The 26,843-nt window shown below is 44.5% G+C and overlaps 1 protein-coding gene across 3 annotated transcripts in view; it reads left to right on the forward strand.

The window, feature by feature from the left end:
• Nucleotides 1-15,728, forward strand: part of PLA2G4F (phospholipase A2 group IVF) — a 490,195-nt gene extending 474,467 nt beyond the window's left edge. For all 3 annotated transcript variants that reach the window (XM_040410952.1, XM_040410953.1, XM_040410954.1), the window contains one exon: nucleotides 15,295-15,728. In XM_040410952.1, the coding sequence (XP_040266886.1) occupies nucleotides 15,295-15,539 (245 nt within the window). In that variant the 3' untranslated portion in view covers nucleotides 15,540-15,728. The remainder of the gene's footprint in view (nucleotides 1-15,294) is intronic.
• Nucleotides 15,729-26,843: the final 11,115 nt, after the last annotated feature.

Here is a 26,843-nt window from a genome sequence, read left to right on the forward strand (position 1 = left end):
GTCTGCACTGTGTATCACTATATCATCAAGATAAGCAGACGCGTACTGTCTATGTGGTCTCAACACTCTGTCCATTAGCCACTGAAATGTTGCAGGAGCCCCATGTAGTCCAAAAGGCATAGTTACATATTGGAATAGGCCGTCAGGTGTGGAAAATGCTGTCTTCTCTTTGGCAGCGTCCGTCAGGGGTATTTGCCAATAACCCTTTGTCAGGTCTAAGGTCGTAATGTAAAGGGCTGTACCAAGTCGGTCTATAAGTTCGTCCACTCGTGGCATAGGGTATGCATCGAATTTGGACACAGTATTTAACCTCCTAAAATCATTACAGAACCTTATGGTACCATCAGGCTTTGGAATTAACACAATCGGGCTTGACCATTCACTATGAGACTCCTCAATTACTCCCAACTCCAGCATATCTTTTACTTCTTTTGAGACTGCTTCTCGTCTGGCGTCAGGAATCCTATAAGGTTTTACATGGACCTTAACCCCAGGTTCAGTTATGATTTCATGTTTTATGAGTGATGTTTGCCCCGGCTTCTCTGAAAAAAATTCTCTGTTCTGAGCGACCAACTGTCTAGCTTCCTTCTTTTGGACATCGGACAGAGTTTCGGCTATTCTGACAGCAGGTATTGCTGGCCCATTATTGATGGGTGGAGCAAGTGCTGCTGCCAGGACTGGCCGGTCCTTCCAAGGTTTTAACAGATTTATATGGTAAATCTGTTCTGGCTTCCTTTTACCTGGTTGGTATACTTTGTAGTTCACCTCACCTACTCTTTCAATTATTTCAAACGGACCTTGCCATTTAGCCATGAATTTACTTTCCACAGTGGGGACGAGAACTAGTACTCGATCCCCTGGTGCAAATGTTCGAATCTTGGCTCCTCTATCATAAATCATTTTCTGTACTCCTTGAGCCCGTTCCATATGTTCCTTAACAATTGGCATGACTGATGAAATCCTGTCCTGCATCTGGGACACATGCTCTATTACACTTTTGTACGATGTGACTTGTCCTTCCCACGTTTCTTTAGCCACATCTAATAAACCACGTGGATGTCTACCATATACAAGTTCGAAAGGTGAAAACCCTGTGGATGACTGCGGTACCTCCCTTATAGCAAACAGCAGATATGGGAGCAAAAAGTCCCAATTTTTGCCATCTTTATCTACCACCTTTTTCAGCATTTGTTTTAGGGTTTTATTAAATCTTTCCACCAATCCGTCAGTTTGGGGGTGATAGACTGACGTACGTAGCTGGGTAACTTTAAAAAGCCTGCAAAGTTCCTTCATGACATTAGACATAAAGGGCGTCCCTTGGTCTGTGAGTATTTCTTTTGGAATACCAACCCGACTAAACACCTGGACCAGTTCTTTTGCGATGGTCTTTGACGAGGTATTGCGCAAAGGTATGGCCTCGGGGTAACTGGTAGCATAGTCCATTGTAACTAAGATATGCTGGTGACCCCGAGCTGACTTTATTAGGGGACCCACCAAATCCATCCCAATGCGCTCAAAGGGTATTTCAATAATCAGCAGGTGCACCAAAGGGCTACGGAAATGGGGCATAGGGGCTGTAATCTGACACTGAGGGCAGGATTCACAATATGCTTTAATGTCTCCATGCATTCCAGGCCAGAAAAACCTCTCTAAAATCCTTTCAGTAGTTTTATGGATCCCCAAATGGCCACCCATAATGTATCCATGTGCCAGATCCAGAACAGTTCTCCGGTAGGGCTTTGGGACCACTAACTGCTGTACCACCTCCTCTCCCTTCTTGTCTATCTGATACAACAATTCATTCTCTAGAGCCATGTAGGGAAAAGCCAGCCTAGCACCGGACTCCACAGGATTCCCATTTATCACTTTTATATTCTCTCTGGCTCGTGTAAGGGTGGGGTCCCTCATTTGCTCACTTTGAAAGTCGTCTTTCCTAACGTCTAGGTCAGGCATACCCTGAAGTGTTACCCCTTCAGTCTCAGTCTCTAATGTGGACTCATCTAGGTCCCCTGCCATAACAGAGAATGGAAAAGGGGTGGAGCTATCTGCTGATAGCTCAACTACATCCCCTAGTGGGGAATCCTCTAATAGTTCTGGGCCTATATCAGATGCTGTCAATATCTGCGGTGTACTTTTTTTTGTTTCCAACTTGGATTCCCATGATTTCCAAAAATGTGGAAAATCTCTCCCAAGAATAACCTCATGCAGTAGTGCTGGGACTACTCCAACTTTATGACACACAGACCCATAGGGGGTGGTAATATAAGCAAGAGTAGTCTGGTATTCACATGTATCCCCATGCACACAAGTCACAGTGAACGTGTCTGATGGACTGTCAGAGGGGGCTATAAGGCCTGCTTTCACCAGTGTTACTACACTCCTTGAGTCTAGCAGCGCAGTCACACTCTTATTATCCACTTTTAATTCACACAAATGTTTTTCCGCACTGTCTGAACCTGCCGCAGCACACACCACTTGCGCAAACATAGACATGTGTTTTTTCATAAAGGCAACATCACATTGCATAGGTTCAGTAGTCATAGGACAGTTCACTGCAATGTGTCCCAACCCATTACACCAAAAACATCTTATGGGACCTTTGTTTAGTCCAACATTATACCCTTTGGGCTTTTCTGAGCCCACAGTCTCATTATCTTCTTCACTTAAAGTCTTTACATTTCTCCCAGTTCCCTTAAACCCTGGAACAGTCTTACCCGGAACCCTTTGACTCCGTGGGGTTGAGAGCTGAGAGTTATTTAGAAGATCCTCAGCCGCAGAGAATCGCTCCACCATGTCAATAAGCTGGTCTGCTGTATTAGGGTCCCCGTGGCTCACCCACTTCCTTAGGGTTGGGGGTAGCGACCTCAGGAACTTGTCGAGGACCACCCGCTGCACGACGTCAGGTGCTGATAGCATCTCGGGTTGTAGCCATTTTTGGGCCAAATGGATGAGATCGAACATCTGCGAGCGTGGAGGTTTATCCATTTTATATGTCCACTGATGTACTCGTTGTGCTCTAACTGCTAGGGTAACACCTAGCCGAGCCAGGATCTCCGATTTAAGTTTATCATAGTCCTGGGCAGCCTCAGGTTCCAGGTCAAAATAAGCTTTTTGCGCTACACCTGCAAGAAACGGGGCTAGCAGTCCTGCCCACCGTGGCTTTGGCCATGCTTCCCGCACTGCTGTCCTCTCAAATGTAGCCAGGTAAGCTTCCACATCATCCTCTGCTGTCATCTTTTGCAAAAAATGACCCACATGGAAAGTTGTCTGCTCTTTTCCTGGCTGTACCACTGGAAGACTTGCCACACGCTACACCACTTCCTGCAAGATTTGGCGGTCTTTATTCGCGGCCTCTATCAGGGTGGTTAGCTGTGCAGACAGTAAGCGGTTTGCTTCTTGCTGGGCTGCATTTGTACGCTGTTGTTCTCTGGTTGCCTCCTGCTGGGCTGCTGCAGACTGTATCAGGGCCTTTACCACGTCATCCATTTTCAGACTTTAAACGTGTTGCCCGCATCCTCCACCACTTTTGGGGGGATAAGCTCGGGATCGCCTTTGCTGGGGTCAAAAGACACTTGTCTGTTTCACACAATTCCGACCAGCCACCAAGGTATACGTTTTCAGCTGGCCTGGAGCCAGGTTTATTGAGCAGGTTGCATAAATAAAATAAAACTACAAAAAGAAAAGTCTTGCCTGTTCGGCACTTACTAAACATTAAAGGGTCCTATCTATCCGCTGGAGGGCTTCTCCCAGCCAGCTCACAAAACAAGGCTTCAGCAACCTAGTACTCGCAGTTTGCTCACTCACACAGACATGCTTTCTGTGTCCCCAGGCAGAGAGAGAGAGAGACTGACCTCCTGGCTCTGTTATATCCCCACCCTCAGTGCTGCTTCATTAATTACCTCACAGGTGAGAGTCTTTCACCTGCTACTTACATAGGAGAGGAATCTTGAGGAGATATACCTCCCTTCCACTACCAATCCAGAATTAATAATTTTCATAATCAAATTTGGTATATCATGGGTATCGCAGAAAGACCAAATACCCGATACCTGACGGCATTCTGGGATACATACTGTACATATTTCATATTTGGTATCTAAACAGTTGGTATGATGAAACGTTAATTATGAAAGCATATCTGGGCCTGAACACCTTTAAGTACAGGGGTGAAATCTGCCAGTTGGATGAAGTGGTGTGGCTAACATGAGCAATTAAGTTCCTTTTCAGAGGCATGGGCCAGAATGGAATAGAATTCCCTCTCAGCCCATTCATTTGCTGAGGGGTGATAAAAAAATAAGTGACAGTGGACATTTTACTTGTGTGGTGATGTGAATGCTAAAGTGAATAAGGATCCCTGAAGAGGGGTATATCTCACACAGATTCCTAAACACAACATTGACACAATTCTAACATTTTTGGCTCTATACACCACCACAATGGATTTGAAATGAAACGAACAAGATGTGCTTTACCTGCAGACTGTCGGCTTTAATTTGAGGGTATTTACATCCAAATCAGGTAAACGGTGTAGGAATTACAGCAATTTGTATATGTGCCTCCCACTTGTTAAGGGGCCAAAAGTAATGGGACAGAATAATAATCATAAATCAAACTTTCACTTTTTAATACTTGTTTGCAAATCCTTTGCAGTCAATTACAGCCTGAAGTCTGGAACGCATAGACATCACCAGACGCTGGGTTTCATCCCTGGTGAGGCTCTTCCAAGCCTCTACTGCAACTGTCTTCAGTTCCTGCTTGTTCTTGGGGCATTTTCCCTTCAGTTTTGTCTTCAGCAAGTGAAATGCATGCTCAATCAGGTGATTGACTTGGCCATTGCATAACATTCCACTTCTTTCCCTTAAAAAACTCTTTGGTTGCTTTTGCAGTATGCTTTGGGTCATTGTCCATCTGCACTGTGAAGCACCGTCCAATGAGTTCTGAAGCATTTGGCTGAATATGAGCAGATAATATTGCCCAAAACACTTCAGAATTCATCCTGCTGGTTTTGTCAGCAGTCACATCATCAATAAATACAAGAGAACCAGTTCCATTGGCAGCCATACATGCCCACGCCATGATACCACCATCATGCTTCACTGATGGGGTGGTATGCTTAGGATCATGAGCAGTTCCTTTCCTTCTCCATACTCTTCTCTTCCCATCACTCTGGTACAAGTTGATCTTGGTCTCATCTGTCCATAGGATGTTGTTCCAGAACTGTGAAGGCTTTTTTAGATGTCGTTTGGCAAACTCTAATCTGGCCTTCCTGTTTTTGAGGCTCAACAATGGTTTACATCTTGTGGTGAACCCTCTGTATTCACTCTGGTGAAGTCTTCTCTTGATTGTTGACTTTGACACACATACACCTACCTACTGGAGAGTGTTCATGATCTGGCCAACTGTTGTGAAGGGTGTTTACTTCACCAGGGAAAGAATTCTCCAGTCATCCACCACAGTTGTTTTCTGTGGTCTTCCGGGTCTTTTGGTGGTTCCTTCTTTTTAAGAATGTTCCAAACAGTTGTTTTGGCCACACCTAATGTTTTTGCTATCTCTCTGATGGGTTTGTTTTGATTTCTCAGCCTAATGATGGCTTGCTTCACTGATAGTGACAGCTCTTTGGATCTCATCTTGAGAGTTGACAGCAACAGATTCTAAATACAAAAAGCACTCTGAAATGAACTCTGGACATTTTATCTGCTCATTTTAATTGGGATAATGAGGGGATAACACACACCTGGCCATGGAACAGCTGAGAAGCCAATTGTCCCATTACTTTTGGTTCTTTAACAAGTGGGAGGCACATATGCAAACTGTTGTAATTCCTACACCGTTCACCTGATTTGGATGTAAATACCCTCAAATTAAAGCTGACAGTCTGCAGTTAAAGCACATCTTGTTCATTTCATGTCAAATCCATTGTGGTGGTGTATAGAGCCAAAAATGTTAGAATTGTGTCGATGTCCCAATATTTATGGACCTGGCTGTAGTTGCTAGAGCTATTTTGTTTAGTATTTAAGGGCTACATTTTACTTGGATTGGGAGCTAGGTTGGTAGAGGGAGCTGCCAATCCACCCCTCCCATTCCAGGGCAGATTTTCCCTAGCATGGGGGATCAACAGGTGTAATCACCTTGGATCATTACTGGGGAGTAAAAGACCATCCCAGACTGTCAGTCGGAGGTGTGGTTGCAAACAGAGGCCGGGTGAGGCTCTGGGTGTGTGGTTCCAGCCGGGCTAGGCTGAGAAACCACCAGGCTGGGACATAGCCTGGACTGAGCATGTTACAGCCTGGGGGGCTGGTATACGCTTGGCTGAGAAAGCCGGACCTGCCACTGTATCTGAACAGCAATCTATAAGTGAGTCAGGGATTCTACCATATGTTTAGTTAGAGCCCAGCCGGGCAGGTGTGTGTTTTGTATTATGTTTGTTTTGCTGAGGTGCCAAATAAAAGTGATGTTTGAACCTTAAACTTGGTGTCTGGCAAAGATACTTGTGTGAATGACCCCTGGAGAAGAGCTAATCCCCCACAAATGGTGGAGGATGTGTGCAAGAGTCCAACTATCTGGAGAGGAGAGCACCTTTTCATTGGGTTTCACTGTGGTGAACACCCATCTTCCACACTGCTAATCACAGAGTAGATATCATTCACATTGTGCTGAAGCTCCCAAGCCCATTAACCCCTTATGGGTTGTGCCTAGTTGAATTTGGCTAGACTGTGGAAAGGAGAAAAGCCGCACAATTTGAATGATGTCCTACATATAAAAACATATAAACACATATAATGACATTACTAGAATGGCCACATTCATGCCAATGGATTCTCAACATAGGGATCTATTAATCGTCTCTAGAGGGAAGATATATATACATACAAATAATGATACATATAAACATAAGAACATTACTTCCTTTCAGCAATTTTGTTAATGTACATTAGCTCCCTTTTTAAGTTTAATCCAGCCAAGACTAGAGTATTTAGTCTAAATATCCAGAATGCCTCCCGCAGAAGCAGTTTTTTGCGGTGGTCTCCACCTCTTGGGGGTGCAATTACCTTTTCGATTGCAAATGCATTAAAGCTTTTAACCCTGCGGGAGTGCATCTGCACAAAGTGTCTTGCTGCATTGGAGACATTCAATGCGTTTGGATTGCTGATATAATTCAGATGTTCCAACAGCCGATTTTTTTTATTTTCGCACTGTACTCCCAACATACAGCAAGTCACATTCAGTGCAGCAGATGATATAAACTACCCCTGTAGTGTTACAATTAATATAACTTTTAATTGGAAAACTACAGGAGTGATCAGAATTCTCAAAGGATTGTGAGGGAGTCACATAGTTGCAGGTTTTGCATGGATTGCCTCCGCACCTAGTGAACCCCTTATAGGTGAGCCAGTTTTGCTTTTTGTTTATATGTCGACTATTAGAAGTGAAGAGAGATGGGGACAGAGAGCAGGACAGGGTCGCAGCCCTCCTAGGAACTATTCTGCAGCCATATTTCAGTGCATTATAAAGGATGTCATCATCATACAATATCGGCAAGCATCCTTTGACTACAGAACAGATTTTATTAAATTCCTTACTGTATTTAATGGATAAAGTCGGAAACCCGTCCTGGTCTTCGTCCCCATGTATCCCCACCTTCTTTCCTGGATTTTTAAATTTGCTCCCTTCCTTTCCCGGTGCAAAGAGCATATCAAATCAGTTTTTTTGCAGCGCAATTTTCCTACCCCTCAACAACAGCCAGTCAGGGTAGTTTCTCGCTTTTAACCTCCTATCTACTATACTGAATTCCTCTTCTAGATACATTGATAAACTGCAATTTCTCGCGGCCCGGATATATTCTCCTACGGCGATCGCTTTTATAGTGTGTAAAGGATGGTGACTTCTGGCGTTCAGAGAGTTATAGTTGACCCGGAAGTTCAGTACAGCTGCAAACTTAAAGATGGTTCTGCTTACTCCACGCCATCCCTGGATGCATTAGAGAAGGGACTAACGGTCTTCACAGAGCCACTGAAGAAGGCTATAGAAGGGTCAAAGGAGGAGACCCAGAAAGAGACGAGTGAACTGAAGGGTCTACTGCTTAATGTTCAGGAGAAGAGTAAAAACTCCAGAAAGACACCAAAGACTACAGTAGACACAGACAAAGTGCTTAAAGGGACCATGGGTGGTACCCCCACAGGGTGTCCAAAAGAGAATGGGGGTACTCCTACGTCTGCTGCAACAGAGCAGAGAGAGGAGCAGCTGGAACAGGAGGCCAAAGAGCGGAGCGCTTCCAACAAGCTGGTGTGAAAATCTGAGAAGAAACATTTTGACTGGCTCCTGGCTAAGAGAAATGCATCTCGGCCCGATATGCCGAAGAACGTGACCGAGCGGAGGCTAATGCTCGGGAAAAGGAGACCAAGGTCCTTTCTCTGGCTAGGGCCCTTGAAGAAGCGTTTGATGCTCGAGATGAATTGGCAAGGCTGAACAAGCAACTTAGAGCAGAGATGGAGGATCTCATGAGCTTAAAGGATGACTGCGGGAAGAACGTCTGTGAGTTGGAGACTTCTAAGCGTGCTCTCAAGCAGCAGGTTGAAGAAATGAGGACTAAGCTTGAAGAGTTAGAGGCAATAGCTTATCGAAATGACAGGTTGGCTCAATCAAAGGAAAATGAGAAACCTGAAGAGAAGAGTCCTCTAAAAGATGCCCAGAAGTCTAAGCCAGAGCTTGTTAAGAAGGGGTCTGGAGATGGTGGCGCTGCGGTGCCGACCGAGGCAGAGAAGATGGAATATGTTTCTGCTGAAGTGGATGCAGACGCCAAGAGACTCATGGCAGTGGGTAGCCAGGAACTGGTCCTGAAAAATGTTCCCTCCGACTACAAGGCCTTCCAAGTACAATATGTGACGAAAAAACAGTCTCAGAATGGCCTGGATAAGTCAAAGCGTTTTAAAGTTATCACCACATAAAGTGACACTGGTCAGATTTGCAAAAAATGGCCTGGTCCTTAAGGTGAAAATGAGCCCAGTCCTTAATGAGTTAACTTCTGTGGGAGTTTGAAGAACACAGCAGCTGGAGTGCTGAAAGTTGCTGACCCGTGGCCTAGATTGTTGTGTGTCTGGAATGTGATCCATTACCAGTACCCCGAGGGGCCTGGGTTTTTGTCATGCATTTGGGCAAAATGTCTTGATACAATATGTGTGGATAGTCCCTTCCTGATATTATAACAATACTTTTTTAGACTACTTCTGATTTGCTTAGTAGTGCGTTTTTTATTTACATCCAGTATGTCGGACGCACTACTCAGCAAATCAGAAGTCGTCTAAATGAATGGGAACGTGGTGCGCTCCCATTCATTTCTATGAGATATTACCATTTGTATCCATGTGACTCCTTTGCTCACACAAGGAGGTATAGAACACTTTGAACCTGAGTCTATATCAAGTACATGTATGTTTTACCTACTAGTAACCTTTGCGCTCACCGGACACTGCTACATCAGGATTTTTATTTTTACATCTATGTTATAGTCTACTCTTATATTGTGATTCTAGCACACTGCACTTTATGTAGACTAGAGTGCAGACTATATATGCAATTTTGTCAGCACGTTTATTTTATTTCATTTTTTTTGTGGCTTTTACATTGTATCCATGTAAATCACTGCATTTTATGTAGGCTTTTGAAACGGTATAGGTGTATTGTAATACATCCAGTCCAAGCTTTCCATGTGGCTTTCCATGTAGTTTTGCAAACCACCCCCTAACCTAATCAATTAAATCAATATCTGGTGTTCAGAAGAGTATATACAGTTGCAAGAAAAAGTATGTGAACCCTTTGGAATGATATGGATCTCTGCACAAATTGGTCATAAAATGTGATCTGATCTTCATCTAAGTCACAACAATAGACTATCACAGTCTGCTTAAACTAATTACACACAAAGAATTAAATGTTACCATGTTTTTATTGAACACACCATATAAATATTCACAGTGCAGGTGGAAAAAGTATGTGAACCCTTGGATTTAATAACTGGTTGAACCTCCTTTGGCAGCAATAACTTCAACCCAAATGTTTCCTGTAGTTGCTGATCAGACGTGCACAACGGTCAGGAGTAATTCTTGACCATTCCTCTTTACAGAACTGTTTCAGTTCAGCAATATTCTTGGGATGTCTGGTGTGAATCGCTTTCTTGAGGTCATGCCACAGCATCTCAATCGGGTTCAGGTCAGGACTCTGACTGGGCCACTCCAGAAGGCGTATTTCCTTCTGTTTAAGCCATTCTATTGTTGATTTACTTCTATGCTTTGGGTCGTTGTCCTGTTGCAACACCCATCTTCTGTTGATCTTCAGCTGGTGGACAGATGGCATTAAGTTCTCCTGCAATATGTCTTGATAAACTTGGGAATTCATTTTTCCTTCGATGATAGCAATCCGTCCAGGCCCTGACGCAGCAAAGCAGCCCCAAACCATGATGCCCCCACCACCATACTTCACAGTTGGGATGAGGTTTTGATGTTGGTGTGCTGTGCCTCTTTTTCTCCACACATAGTGTTGTGTGTTTCTTCCAAACAACTCAACTTTGGTTTCATCTGTCCACAGAATATTTTGCCAGTACTGCTATGGAACATCCAGGTGCTCTTGTGCAAACTGTAAATGTGCAGCAATGTTTTTTTTGGACAGCAGTGGCTTCCTCTGTGGTATCCTCCCATGAAATCCATTCTTGTTTAGTGTTTTACGTATCGTAGATTCGCTAACAGGGATTTTAGCATATGCCAGAGACTTTTGTAAGTCTTTAGCTGACACTCTAGGATTCTTCTTCACCTCATTGAGCAGTCTGTGCTGTGCTCTTGCAGTCATCTTTACAGGATGGCCACTCCTAGGGAGAGTAGCAGCAGTGCTGAACTTTCTCCATTTATAGACAATTTGTCTTACCGTGGACTGATGAACAGCAAGGCTTTTTGGAGATACTTTTATAACCCTTTCCAGCTTTATGCAATTCAACAATTCTTAATCGTAGGTCTTCTGGGAGCTCTTTTGTGCGAGGCATCATTCACATCAGGCAATGCTTCTTGTGAAAAGCAAACCCAGAACTGGTATGTGTTTTTTATAGGGCAGGGCAGCTGTAAGCAACATCTCCAATCTCATCTCATTGATTGGACTCCAGTTGGCTGACACCTCACTCCAATTAGCTCTTGGAGATGTCATTAGTCTAAGGGTTCACATACTTTTTCCACCTGAATTTTGAATGTTTACATGGTGTGTTCAATAAAAACATGGTAGAATTTAATTATTTGTGTGTTATTAGTTTAAGCAGACTGTGATTGTCTATTGTTGTGACTTAGATGAAGATCAGATCACATTTTATGACCAATTTGTGCAGAAATCCATATCATTCCAAAGGGTTCACATACTTTTTCTTGCAACTGTATATATTTGTATTGGTTAATCATGTCCCCTTTTTAAATGTATCTTCTCAAGACTAAATTAATGTAATTCTTTTAATCTTTACTGATAACCAAGACCCTTCATGCCACTAACCAGTTTAGTTACTTTCCTTTATACTTTTTCCAGCTCCAGGGTATACTCTCTATGGACTGGTGCCCAGAACTGAACTGCATACTGCAGATGAGACTGCAGCATAGCTTTGTAAAGTGGTAATATGAGATCCCGGTCCTGCTAGTTTATGCCTCATTTAATACATGACAATATCCTGCTAGCTTTAGAAGCCAAAAGTCGATTCCGAATTGTCAATCCTACTTTGAGCGCTCCAGGTTACGGGTGTGGTGGGTCCTGTTCACACCTAGTTCAACTCTTCACAATATTAAAACCGCGCTGCTCTCCAATAGCTCCACTATAAGAATTGTTTTTTTTATATACAGTACAGACCAAAAGTTTGGACACACCTTCTCATTCAAAGAGTTTTCTTTATTTTCATGACTATGAAGGCATCAAAACTATGAATTAACACATGTGGAATTATATACATAACAAACAAGTGTGAAACAACTGAAAATATGTAATATGCTAGGTTCTTCAAAGTAGCCATTTTTTGCTTTGATTACTGCTTTGCACACTCTTGATGAGCTTCAAGAGGTAGTCCCCTGAAATGGTCTTCCAACAGTCTTGAAGGAGTTCCCAGAGATGCTTAGCACTTGTTGGCCCTTTTGCCTTCACTCTGCGGTCCAGCTCACCCCAAACCATCTCGATTGGGTTCAGGTCCGGTGACTGTGGAGGCCAGGTCATCTGGCGCAGCACCCCATCACTCTCCTTCATGGTCAAATAGCCCTTACTTTCAAAGTTTTCCCAATTTTTCGGCTGACTGACTGACCTTCATTTCTTAAAGTAATGATGGCCACTCGTTTTTCTTTACTTAGCTGCTTTTTTCTTGCCATAATACAAATTCTAACAGTCTATTCAGTAGGACTGTGTATCCACCTGACTTCTCCTCAATGCAACTGATGGTCCCAACCCCATTTATAAGGCAAAAAATCCCACTTATTAAACCTGACAGGGCACACCTGTGAAGTGAAAACCATTTCAGGGGACTACCTCTTGAAGCTCATCAAGAAAATGCCAAGAGTGTGCAAAGCAGTGATCAAAGCAAGAGGTGGCTACTTTGAAGAACCTACAATATGACATATTTTCAGTTGTTTCACACTTGTTTGTTATGTATATAATTCCACATGTGTTAATTCATAGTTTTGATGCCTTCATTGTGAATCTACAATTTTCATAATCATGAAAATAAAGAAAACTCTTTGAATGAGAAGGTGTGTCCACACTTTTGGTCTGTACTGTATATAATTCCCATTATATATCCTCTTTAATAGAACATTATAATTTTACACACAGAACGCACACGGATATACAAACTAACATAAAGTTATAATGTTCTATGAAAGAGGATTATAGAATGGGAATTTATATATTATCCCCGAGCCACTTAGTTATCACTTTTGCCTTATGGCACGGTGCTCCATCGTGCTGGAAAATGCATTGTTCTTCACCAAACTGTTGTTGGATTGTTGGAAGAAGTTGCTGTTGGAGGGTGTTTTGGTACCATTCTTTATTCATGGCTGTGTTTTGGGGCAAAATTGTGAGTGAGCCCACTCCCTTGGATGAGAAGCAACCCCACACATGAATGGTCTCAGGATGCTTTACTGTTGGCATGACACAGGACTGATGGTAGCGCTCACCTTTCACTTCTCCGGACAAGCCTTTTTCCTGATGCCCCAAACAATCGGAAAGAGGCTTCATCTGAGAATATGACTTTGCCCCAGTCCTCAGCAGTCCATTCATCATATTTTCTGCAGATCAATCTGTCCCTGATGTTTTTTTTTGGAGAGAAGTGGCTTCTTTGCTGCCCTTCTTGACACCAGGCCATCTTCCAAAAGTCTTCGCCTCACTGTACGTGCAGATGCGCTCACACCTGCCTGCTGCCATTCCTGTGCAAGCTCTGCACTGGTGGCACTCCGATCCCACAGCTGAATCCTCTTTAGGAGACTATCCTGGCGCTTGCTGGACTTTCTTGGATGCCCTGAAGCCTTCTTAACAAGAATTGAACCTCTTTCCTTGAAGTTCTTGATGATCCTATAAATTGTTGATTGAGGTGTAATCTTAGTAGCCACAATATCATTGCCTGTGAAGCCATTTTTATGCAACGCAATGATGGCTGCACGCGTTTCTTTGCAGGTCACCATGGTTAACAATGGAAGAACAATGATTTCAAGCATCACCCTCCTTTTAACATGTCAAGTCTGCCATTTTAACCCAATCAGCCTGACATAATGATCTCCAGCCTTGTGCTCGTCAACATTCTCACCTGAGTTAACAAGACGATTACTGAAATGATCTCAGCAGGTCCTTTAATGACAGCAATGAAATGCAGTGGAAAAGTTTTTGGGGGGATTAAGTTAATTTTCATGGCAAAGAAGGACTATGCAATTCATCTGATCACTCTTCATAACATTCTGGAGTATATGCAAATTGCATTATAAAAACTTAAGCAGCAACTTTTCCAATTTCCAATATTTATGTAATTCTCAAAACTTTTGGCCACGACCGTAGATTATTATTACTTTACATTTATTCACATTGAACTTCATTTGCCAAGTTTATGTCCAAACACTGTGTCCAAAGTTAGCTTGTAGTTTTTGGACATCTTCCATAGACTGCAAAGTACTACATAGCTTGGTGTCATCTACAAAAATAGAAACAGTGCTATTAATCCCATCCTCAAGTCAATATCATTAATAAATAAATAATAGAGGACCCAGCATTGAACCTTAGGGTACTCCACTTATAACACATATTGTAAATGGAATATTACTATATAATGTAATAAAAGACTTGGGAGTGAAAAGGTTTGTGCCACAGTACGGTTCACTGTGACACTTGTCGTGCAGGCTGTCTGCATGCGCTGTTGCGTACTGACTGGGGCAGTTACCCGTGTATGCTGGCTCCGGCCTTCTAGTATGTGAACTGTGTTCTGTGAAGTTGTTTACTTCCTTTGTCTGTATCACAGTGCAGTTTACTGTGACACTTATTGCTGGGCAGGCTGGCTGTGGGCCGTTACCAGTGTATGCTGGTTGTTTGGGTGGTGCATGCTGGCTGCAGTCTTCTAGTGTGTGAACTGTGTCCTGTGACTTGTATGCTGTCTGTGTCCATGTAGTGTTAATGTTTCCATGATTTGTGTGTCTGAATATCAGGTCGTTGGGTGTCGTTGTTAGGTAATCACCCTGCTATTTATACCTGTGAGATGTGTGCCTGAAATCAGTTTGTCTCCAGGAATCCTGTGTGTAGGGTGCATTCTACTGATCAGTGTGTTTGTGATTCTACCTGGACTTCTGTGGTCAGCCTGATATTTCATCAATGTCACCAGGTCCTTAGTCTGTCTGGGAGTATGCACTGTGTTACTTTGTCTTAGTATTTGGTATGTCTGCTTGTGATCGCCATGCACCCAGTTACGCATGGGGTCCAGGCATGTTACTATGTCTTCATGTTTTGTATGTTCATCTGTGACCGACATGCACCCAGTTCCACATTGGGTTCAGGTATGTGGTTCTTCCATGCATGTAAAATCCTAGGATTAAGACAATTTGGAACAGTAGAGCAAATGGATTTGGCTCTAATTGAGAACATCTTTAACAATATGTTCATATGTTCCCGGAATATGACAGTGTCCCCATATTTTTGAAACCCTCTTTCATATGTTATTTCAGAAATTTTAAAATGATTAAACTCTTTAAAAAAAAGCATTTTTTTTTTGTGGCAGGGAAGTGCTAACCATTTTTTTTTTTCAAAATGTTACAGGAATTTTACGCGAAACAGATGAAGAGAAGGCTTTTGGGAACTTTCTGCTTCAAGACAAAGATTCTCCTTACAGGACAAAATGTTTTACCTATGAGCCAAATGATTTTAATAGACTAGTGGAAGTGAATCGTTACAATGTGTTAAACAATGAAAAAATGATTAAAAGTGTCCTCAAGGTAGCCCTGGATCGAAGGAATAAAATGACCAATAGTAGATTAAAAAAAGAAAAAAAAGTAAACATTTGAAAAAGCAAACTATACTCCTGCTCTGCAATATCTGTCATGAACTCCATTTTAGTTTGCAGTAGGATGAATCAGCATTCCCTGGAAAAGTCAAGACCTACTGTGATTGTCTATTCATTGGGGTCTGGCCTTTGGGATCTGACCTGTCTAATGTATTCCACCTTGATTAATCAAGGGTTATTGAATAAAATGTATCTGTATAGACCCACTTGCTGTTAGTTTTTTTCCTTGTTTTTACATTGACTTCTGTAACATCGCTGAGGTGGATGCACATGCTCAGTTCCATTCTTCAACTGGCAACATCCCTATCTACTGTTAAGTGCTGTGCCAGTTATAGGGAGCTGCAGCAGAAAAATGTATTGCCGTTTAAAGGTAACCGGTCACGTAAATTCCTGCTCATTCAGGGCTTTGAACTCCAGGAGGCGATTTTATTCATGATGGACAGCTATCTCTGTATACACAGTCATAGATTGAAGGCTGTCAATCACTGATAGGACATCGTCCTTGACATCAAAGCCCAGAATGTGCAGGCATTTAAATCTATGAATTACAAGTTTTATTGAATCTTTTCCCACAAACTGTATATCAATCTGCACAGCTCCTCCTGCTCTATAACATGCTGACTATAGTTTACATTGCATTTTCATGTTGAGAGGTTCCCTTTAAGATTTGGCAACAGAGTGAATAATTGATTATAGGTCACTAAAATATAGCAGATCATTAGAGGGTCATGTTAGCTCATGTTTAGTCAATAAATTGCTACTGGCTGGCAGCAGCAAAAGATCATGGTTTCTCAATGATTTCAAACACAGAGACATTTGTTACCTATACTGAATAACAAAACCCCCTTTCCCCCCCTTTTGAGCTGGGAAATTAACAACTATATCTAGCACTCTTACAGTATATGAGAATTAATATACTATTACTATTTTCCATATCGGTGTAATATGCGTGTGCGGCATACATATACCATAAATGCCAGATGCAGTGCAGCACAGCAATGCATGTGCGGCATACATATTTATTAATTATGGGTATATTATTTATAAGCGTTGGTGGTATAGTGTGTCTAAATATATTTTTTGTAAAATAATGGCACCCCATTTCGTTGGTGGTTGTAGTGGCTGCATGCTTATTAGGCAAATATCTACCTGAATCAAGCATCCAGCAACATCACTGGACTCTCCGCCTCCTTACCAGCAATGCCGGCGTCTTCTCTTCCGGGTGTAGGGCTGACGTCATCGGCTTAGGCACACTGAGGAAGGAGCAGCCAAGCGAGCGTCCTTCTCCGGCGCAGGCGCAGGATTTCAGCTGCAGACAGGGCCAGCGGAAGGAGGAGGGCGCTCGCTGGCCCTGTCAATCAAGTGGAGGAGGGGGCGTTTTTTTTTAGACAGAGGATGCGGCGGCTACCAGCAAGTAACCGCCCAACTTGCTGGTAGTGAGGAAATTTGCATATCACAAAAGTACTATTTTTAAAGAATTTAAAGCACAGTCAGAGGTAAGAGGGGTATATATGGACTCTGCGTACATTAGCAATTATATTAAGTCCAATACTGAAAATTGCTGTTTGGGGGGGTGACAGAAGCCTTTTAAGCTCACACTAATGTTGTTGTTTTGACAACCATTATTAGGTCTATGCCACAATTGGAAGTATTATCAAAATTATAAAAATTATTTTAGGGATTTAGATAACAAGCTTAGGGCAAGGACCTCAAAGGTAATGTTTTCCAAAATACTACATGCATCACGAGCCACTAAAGAAAGGCTGTGGGAGTATAGGCTGGTTAACAAATGGCTCAAGAACTGGTGTAGGAAGGCAGGGTTTGGGTTCCTGGAGAACTGGGCCAACTTCACTGTTGACTACAGGCTCTATCGTAGGGATGGGCTGCACCTCAATGGGGAAGGTGCAGCTATTTTAGGGAAAAAGATGGCTAGAAGCTTAGAGGAGTGTTTAAATTAGGGACTGGGGGGGGGGGGTTAATTACATTATAGGAGGGAATATAGTGCAGATAGAGACCTGGGGCCAGGTAATGGAACTGGGGAAGGAATGTAAAGAGGAACTAGAACAGTTCATAAGGAAAGGTATAGGGTAAAAAAAAATACATAAACCTATCAATGCCAGAAGGCTGACTAATAAAACTGGTGAACTGGAATAAGTTATGTGTGAGGAGGACTATGAATAACATACATGGCTGAATAATAGCTATGACTAGGTAGTTAATGTACAGGCTTACAGTCTGTTTAGAAAGGATCGTCAAATCCAGAGAGGGGGAGGGGTTTACCTTTATGTAAAGTCCAGTCTAAAGCCCACGCTCCAGGAAGATATAAGTGAGGGACATGAACATGTGGAGTCACTGTGTGTAGAAATACATGGAGCCAAAAACAATAATAAAATACTAATAGGCAGGGCTGGATTGGCCATAGACCTTACAGGGTAACTTCCTGGTAGGCCAATGCCCAGTGGCCTGCCTGGGCCCTCCTCATGGCCGAAGGAGTTTTTGGGGATGTATTTTGTATTGCTGGCAGTATTTTGTGATGGACTGTGGTATTTGGCTCTGTTGGGGTTGTATAATGTGCCACAATAGGGTATTTCTGGTCCTGCCTTCCATCAATTTGGACCCGACTACAAAACGGGCCGCTTTCAGTATTTTTATCAGTGTCACTAAGTGTCCAGTCCTCCCCTGCTAAGAGGAGTTTATTATAAGCCACCTAATATACCAGAGTCCACAGAAAATCTACTTCTAAACGAGATAGATGAGGCTGCAAATCAGGAGGTTGTTATTATGAAGGACTTCAACTACCCAGATATAGACTTGGAAACTGAAACCTGTAAATCTCATAAAGGAAACAAGTTCTTGACAGTAACCAAAGACAAATTACCTTTCCCAACTGGTTCAGGACCTGACTAGAGGGGCGGCCTTACTGGACTTAGTACTAACCAATAGACCTGACCGAACAACAGGTTCAGGGACACCTTGGAAACAGTGACCATAAAATAATAACCTTCAAATGGTCATTCAAAAGAGTGTTTCTTCAGGGAGGAACAAAAATACCAAACTTCAATAAAGTTAAATTTAGCCAACTAAGAGAGGCCATTGGCCTAACTAACTGGGACAAAGTCCTCCAAAAAAAAAAACACAGCCACAAACTGGGATATTTTTAAAAGGCATCCTAAACTCTAATTGTGAGAGGTACATACCTTATGGAAATAAAAGGGTAAGGAAGAAAAAAAATAAAAACTGTGCCTAAATAGAATTGTAAAGAAAGCAATAAATGACAAAAAGAAAGCATTTAAATCACTAAAACAGGAGGGTAGCGAGGAAGCATCGAAAAACTATAAGGAAAAAAATTGAATATGTAAAAGACAAATAAAAGCAGCCAAACTAGAGACAGAGAAGATTCATTGCCAAAGAACTAACTAACTCTAAAATGTTCTTCAATTATACAAATGGTAAAAAGTATAAATCTGAATGTGTCGGCCCTTTACAGAGTGATGAGGAGAAAGCAAAGCTATTAAATATTTTTTCTCCACTGTAGTCACTAAGGAAAATAACTGTCAGATGAAATGCAGAATGTAAAAGTAAATTCCCCATTAAAAGTGCCCTGTCTGACCCAGGAAGAAGTGGAGCTCCGTCTTAAAAAGTTGAAAATGGACAAATCGCCGGGACCAGATGGCATACACCCCCCGTATCCTAAGAGAATTAAGTAATGTCATAGCCAGACCCTTATTTCTGATATTTAAGAACTCTATAATGATAAGGAGTGTTCCACAGGATTGGCGCATAGCAAATGTGGGGCCAATATTCAAACAAGATCCAAAAACAGAGCCAGGAAACTATAGGCCGGTAAGTTTAATATCTGTCGTGGGTAAACTGTTTAAAGGTTTTCTAAGAGATGCCATCTTGGAGTACCTCAATGAAAATAAGCAAATAACGCCATATTAGCATGGCTTCATGAGGGATCGGTCATGTCAAACTAAATTTAATCCGTCTCTATGAGGAGGTAAGTTCTAGACTTGACCGTGGTGAATCAATCGATGTCGTATATGTGGACTTCTCCAAAACATTTGACACTGTACCACATAAAAATTTGTATATAAAATGAGAATGCTTGGACTGGGAGAAAATGTCTGTATGTGGGTAACTGGCTCAGTGATAGAAAACAGAGGGTGTGTATTAACAGGTACACAGATTGGGTCACTGTAACTGGTACCACAGGGGTCAGTATTGGGCTCTATTGGTCTCTTCAATATATGTATTAATGATCTTGTAGAAGGCATGCACAGTAAAATATAAATTTTTGCAGATGACACTAAACTGTGTAAAGTAATTAACACAGAAAAGGACATTTTACTGCTACAGAGGGGTATGAATAGATTGAAGGCTTTGGTAGAGAAGTGGCAGATGAGGTTTAACACTGGCAAATGTAAGGTTATGCACATATGGGAAGGAAACATGCATATCATCAGTACATACTAAATGGTAAAACACTGGGTAACACTGAACATGGAAAAGGAGTTAGGAATCTTAGTGGACAGCAAACTAATTTGCAGAAACCAGTGTCAGACAGCTGCTGCCATTGATGAGAGCATAGTCCTGCCACTTTACTGCCACTATCCTACAGAAAGATCCGATACTATGTAAAATCCTTCCTTCCATTCCATCATTAACATTCAGAAGAGCCCCAACCTTAAAAAACATGCTAGCTCCTTCATGTCCAAAATTGAAAGATAAAAACCCCCAAAACAAAAATTCTTAAACATCTGTCGGTACCTATGACAGTAGAGGTTGATCCCCTGGGTGTCTTCAAATGTAATAATAAAAGGTGCAAGTGTTGTAGGATGATAGAACATGGGAAGTAAATATCCCCGACGCACAAGAACCTTTTGTTTTGAAACATTTTTGGAGTTGCAACTCGAAAGATGTCATTTATCTTTTAGGATGCCCCTGCCAACTCAAATATGTGGGCAGAACAACACAGATGCTTAGAGAATGCATGAATGAACACCGGTCAAACATTAAAAAAAAGGTACTAACCCATAGTGTATCCAGACATTTTGCAGAAACCCAAAATCCGTATACCCTGAGGGTGACCCCACTGGAATGGGTCCCGTCTTCGTATCAAAACCTGGCCAGAAAGGAAATGTACTGGATTTATTGTTTAAACACGCTGACACCCTTTGGCTTAAATGAAAGTTTGGAGTACACCAAGTATTAAAACAACCGTTCCCATGAAGTCTCTTTACATATTTTTTTTATATACTTTTTTTTGTCTTTTATATACATATACTATTGAGTATACGATCCCCCAGTATCCATTTTAGTTCATATTTTAAATCACCAAAAATTTGTGTATTATTTTTTTTATATATATATATATATATATATATATATATAGATTTATCTCTATAACAAAATGTATGCGGAAAGAGAAAGGAGGGAAAGGAGAAGGCTAGAAAAGAGAAGGGAAATGTGTGTATATATATATATATATATATATATATATATATATAGTTAAGGCTGCGTGCAGCCTGTAATTGTGGGGGGAGCGCCCTCCCCTATTTAAACCCCCGGCTACAAGCAGGAGGGCGCCCGTTCTTTGCTGTTTTCTGCTGGTTCGTGACGCCACTTCCGGTTCATAACCTTCCGTGACGCCACTTCCGGTTTCGCGTTCTGGTGGATCCCAGACTGCGGCGCCTCCGGTAAGTTGCTGCTTGGGCACGGCTGGGTAGACGATGCCTACCGGCGGCGCGGACGCTTCTCCCCCGCCTCGCTTCCTCCAGTCCGGACGCGCCCTGCAGCCAAGGCAGGCTCCCGGCCCTGGCACAGCGGTTCCGGTCACGAGGCCCGCGCAGCGTCTCCAGTCATTTTCCCCCACCATCGGGTGCTGGGCACCACTGACGGGGGTGGCGCTGCCGGGGGGGGCGGTTCGGCAGTCTGGGGCGGCTCCGGCACCAGGGACCTCAGGTAGGGAACTGAATTCCCCGTACGGCCTGGTGGCTTTAGGCACGTATCTGGGCTCCTTGCTTACCGGTCCAGGCTGGCGGGGTCCCGGTCACCCCCTGGGTTCCTGGGGCTTGCGCATCTTCTGCCGGCCATTCCTGGACCTCCTGCACGCCCCCCAGCTGTCCCTGTCATCGGGGGTCAGCATGGGGGGTCGGGCTGTCCCCGGGGAGCCTGGGGCGGCAGGCAGGCTGCGCGGCCAGCGACGGACCTCTGGCAGCCGCCCCCGCGGCGGGCGCAGCTTCCCTGTCCCCTGCAGGTCGGTGGGTGGGTTATGCCGTGCTGCTGCCCTTAACCCCAGCACTAAAAAAAATAAATTTTTTTTTTTATTATTACAAATAGATATACCGGGTTCCTCACCAGGGGAGGCTGGAGTCTGCCGCTTACGGCAGTCATCCCCTGTTCAGCCAGGTGCCGGTTATCCACGGGTCAAATTGTTCCCGGCATCGCTAAGGCACCATGGGTTCGCCAAATCTGTCAAATGTTATGCAATGTGATGTTTTTATTCCAGGGTTATATTCAGTGTGTGGGTTCCTGAAATCATTCAGGGGTCATATGTTCCCTGAATCGCTCAGGCGTTTGGTAGTATTTCCTGAAGCACTCATGTGCCATGTCTTCCCTGAATCGCTCAGGTAGTTTTGTTTTCCCCGAGTCGCAGGTGTCATGTTTCCCTGAATCGCTCAGGTTTTGTCTCCCCTGAATCGCTCAGGTGTTATGTTTTCTCCAAATCGCAGGTGTCATGTTCCCGGAAACGCATGTGCCATGTCTTCCCTGAATCGCTCAGGGTTATGTTTTCTCCAAATCACAGGTGTATTGTTCCCAAAATCGCATGTGTCATGTCTTCCCTGAATCGCTCAGGGTTATGTTTTCTCCAAATCGCAGGTGTCATGTTCCCGTTATCGCATGTGTCATGTCCTCCCTGATTTACTCAGGGGTTTTGGCTTCCCCGAATCACTCAGGTGTTAGGTGTTCCCTGAATCGCTCAGGTGGTATGTTCCCTGAATTGCTCAGGCGTCATGTCTTCCCTGAATCGCTCAGGTCTTGTGTGTTCCCTGAATCGCTCAGGTCTTGCGTGTTCCCTGAATCGCTCAGGTATTGCGTGTTCCCTGAATCGCTCAGGTATTGCGTGTTCCCTGAATCGCTCAGGTATTGTGTGTTCCCTGAATCGCTCAGGTATGGTGTGTTCCCTGAATCGCTCAGACTAGTGGATCCCCTGAATCGTGCAGGCATCATCTGTCCCTGATCCGCCGGGTATCATATGGTCACTGATTCACTCAGGGGTCATGTGCTCCCTGATTCGCTCGGGTGTCATGTTCTCACGGATTCGCTCGGGGGTCATGTGTTCCCTGATTCATTCAGGGTCGCGTGTTCCTTGATCCGCTTGGGTAGCATGTATTCCCCGTTTCGCTCAGGATTCAGGCCCCTGGTTCGCTCAGGTGCCATGTGTTCCCTGGATCACTCAGGTATAGTGTATCCCCTGGATCGCTCAGATACCGTCTTTTACTAAAATCAATAAGAGTGTCTTCCACAAGATAGTTTTTCTGAGTCTCGCAGGTTCCCTTCGCGCCATAGGGGCCGGTCATTCACACTCATCGCCGGGTCTCGTTCCAACACAGCTTATGTCTCCACGTAAACAGGGCCTCAGGCCTCCAGAGCTTCAAGCAAGCCTCTATCGTGTCGCCAGGCTCCTCCTTGTGCAGGTAGGTCCAGCCAGAGGCTGCTGTTGCACCCTGTCCCGGCATCAAGTATGCTTCCTCACGAGCTTCCGTTCATAGGTTTTCTGCTCACCTCAGAAATTAGTAGCGTGAGTCGTTCGGGTAAGAAGCGATTAAAAATCATTTCTGTACTAACCCGTCCTCTGGCGGGTGTCGTCTCTTGTCGTCCGGGGGAAGGGGGGTAATTTTACTCATCTGTCATTGTCATACCTTCTCCAGGCAGTGTAAAGATGTCTCAGGCTCCAGAATCTGACGATAGCCTGTCTTTACCCGGGACTTCCGTGTCAGGGCGCGCTAGCAACCCCTCTCTGCGAAGCTGGACCATCCCGAAGCTCGTCGCGGAGCTCAACAGGAGGGGAATCCGTCATCCCGCTTCTGCAAGGAAGGCGGAGCTGTACCGCCTCCTGATGTCAGAACCGGAGGGCCCCTCGTCACCAGCCCTCTCTGTCATCAATACAGCTGGCCATGCTGCAGTTGCAGGCTACCATTGGCAGCCTGGCAGGTTCGGTAGCGAACATCCAGACCAGGGTGGGGGAATTGGAGTCCCGGCCTCCGGCGGCACCACCTTCCCCAGCCCCTCCTGCCTTGCCTTCTACTTCCCAGGACGCGGCTCCAGGTACGGTCCGTGCCAGCCTCCAGATTGCCCCCTCGCACTTCATCCCCGAAAATCTGAAGAGGGACATTCTGGCAGGGAAGGACGTCAACCTGGCGTCCATTCTCATCGCGTCTCAGGACGTGTCAGAAAATAAGGTGATCAGTTGCGGGGAGGTCTCGGTAGTTCTTAGGGCCAAGGACGCCCGACTGAACCGAAAACTATCGATCCCGGAGTTCGTCCTGGCATTTAGCCTCTATAGGGACACCATCTGCGGCGTCCAGCCACATAGGCGTGAGGAGTTGGACTCGTACTTGTACCAGGTCACCGACTTGGGGTACAAGTACGGCGGGACCAACTTCTACGACTACCACCGGTCATTCTCGGCCAATGCAGCCAAGGCCCTCGCCCAATTTCAATTCAGCACGGACTGGGCAAATCTGGACATGGAGCTGTTTTGTCGCCATTTCGCGGGGTTACAGGCTCCAACGTGCGCGGCATGCCAATCGATTCAGCATATGGCCGACTGGTGTCCCAACCTCCCCGGCCCGGGAGGGTTCCTTGCCAGGCCCCTCTGGCGCCCAGCGGTTCCAGGGTTCTACCGATAAGCTGGGTAGGCCCATCACATATCTGGGGCAGGGTCAGGTGTGCAATAACTTCAACGCGGGGGGTTGCGGTTTTAATAGCTGCCGAGCATTGCACATCTGCTCCCTCTGCTTCGGGCAGCTGGGGCGGGGATGGGCCCTGAAGAGACAGCGCAAGAACTTATGACTGACCGACGTTAACATCGAACTCCTGGGCGTCCTGTTGCAAAACCACCCCGATCTCCAAGCAGTCCAGTTCCTTCTCGCCGGATTCGAAAGGGGTTTTCATACGGGCCTCATTGCCCTCCCCCAAGTTTCCTGGGAGGGAAGGAACCTGCAGTCGGCTAGTCAAGATCCACAGTTGGATTCAAAATGGCCGACTTCAAAATGGCCGCCATGGTCACCACCCATCTTGAAAAGTTTACCCCCTCACATATACTAATGTGCCACAAACAGGAAGTTAATATCACCAACCATTCCCATTTTATTAAGGTGTATCCATATAAATGGCCCACCCTGTAGTTTAACACTTTCGGCTGCCTTACTCTTCTTCGGCTTCTATTCTTTTATTATATGCCCTACTATAGGACATGTTCTCTTATTTTAATTACATTTATATCCACTCTGGCCTTTACGCTTGGCGCCCTGCGTCTATATCCTATATTTCCCTCCATAGGAGTACAGGATTAACCCTCTTCTTTTTTTTTTGCTAACCCCGATACGTTACAAATCACTAGTCAGATCACATAAGGAGTATTTTGTACAGATCTGGGCTCCTATGAGCAAGGCAGACATAGAAGAGCTGGAGAGGGTTCAGAGATAGGCAACTAACGTAATAACTGGAATGGGTGGACTACACTACCCTAAAAGATTATCAAAATTAGGGTTATTCATTTTAGAAAAAAACACAACTAAGGGGCAATTCTAATAACTATGTATAAATACACTGCTCAAAAAAATAAAGGGAACACTTAAACAACACACTGTAACTCCAAGTCAATCACACTTCTGTGAAATCAAACTATCCACTTAGGAAGCAACACTGAGTGACAATCAATTTCACATGCTGTTGTGCAAATGGGATAGACAACAGGTGGAAATTATAGGCAATTAGCAATACACCCCCAATAAAGGAGTGGTTCTGCAGGTGGTAACCACAGACCACTTCTCAATTCCTATGCTTCCTGGCTGATGTTTTGGTCACTTTTGAATGCTGGCGGTGCTTTCACTCTAGTGGTAGCATGAGACGGAGTCTACAACCCACACAAGTGGCTCAGGTAGTGCAGCTTATCCAGGATGGCACATCAATGCGAGCTGTGGCAAGAAGGTTTGCTGTGTCTGTCAGCATAGTGTCCAGAGCATTGAGGCGCTACCAGGAGACAGGCCAGTACATCAGGAGACGTGGAGGAGGCCGTAGGAGGGCAACAACCCAGCAGCAGGACCGCTACCTCCGCCTTTGTGCAAGGAGGAACAGGAGGAGCACTGCCAGAGCCCTGCAAAATGACCTCCAGCAGGCCACAAATGTCCATGAGGGTGATATGAGGGCCCGACGTCCACAGGTGGGGGTTCTGCTTACAGCCCAACACCGTGCAGGACGTTTGGCATTTGCCAGAGAACACCAAGATTGGCAAATTCGCCACTGGCGCCCTGTGCTCTTCACAGATGAAAGCAGGTTCACACTGAGCACATGTGACAGATGTGACAGAGTCTGGAGACGCCGTGGAGAACGTTCTGCTGCCTGCAACATCCTCCAGCATGACCGGTTTGGCATTGGGTCAGTAATGGTGTGGGGTGGCATTTCTTTGGAGGGCCGCACAGCCCTCCATGTGCTCGCCAGAGGTAGCCTGGCTGCCATTAGGTACCGAGATGAGATCCTCAGACCCCTTGTGAGACCATATGCTGGTGCGGTTGGCCCTGGGTTCCTCCTAATGCAAGACAATGCTAGACCTCATGTGGCTGGAGTGTGTCAGCAGTTCCTGCAAGACGAAGGCATTGATGCTATGGACTGGCCCGCCCGTTCCCCAGACCTGAATCCAATTGAGCACATCTGGGACATCATGTCTCGCTCTATCCACCAACGTCACGTTGCACCACAGACTGTCCAGGAGTTGGCAGATGCTTTAGTCCAGGTCTGGGAGGAGATCCCTCAGGAGACCGTCCGCCACCTCATCAGGAGCATGCACAGGCGTTGTAGGGAGGTCATACAGGCACATGGAGGCCACACACACTACTGAGCCTCATTTTGACTTGTTTTAAGGACATTACATCAAAGTTGGATCAGCCTGTAGTGTGTTTTTCCACTTTAATTTTGAGTGTGACTCCAAATCCAGACCTCCATGGGTTAAAAAATTTGATTTCCCTTTTTTTTATTTTTGTGTGATTTTGTTGTCAGCACATTCAACTACTGTATGTAA

This window comes from Bufo bufo, chromosome 11, assembly GCF_905171765.1.
Source record: "Bufo bufo chromosome 11, aBufBuf1.1, whole genome shotgun sequence".
Taxonomy (NCBI): Eukaryota; Metazoa; Chordata; class Amphibia; order Anura; family Bufonidae; genus Bufo; species Bufo bufo.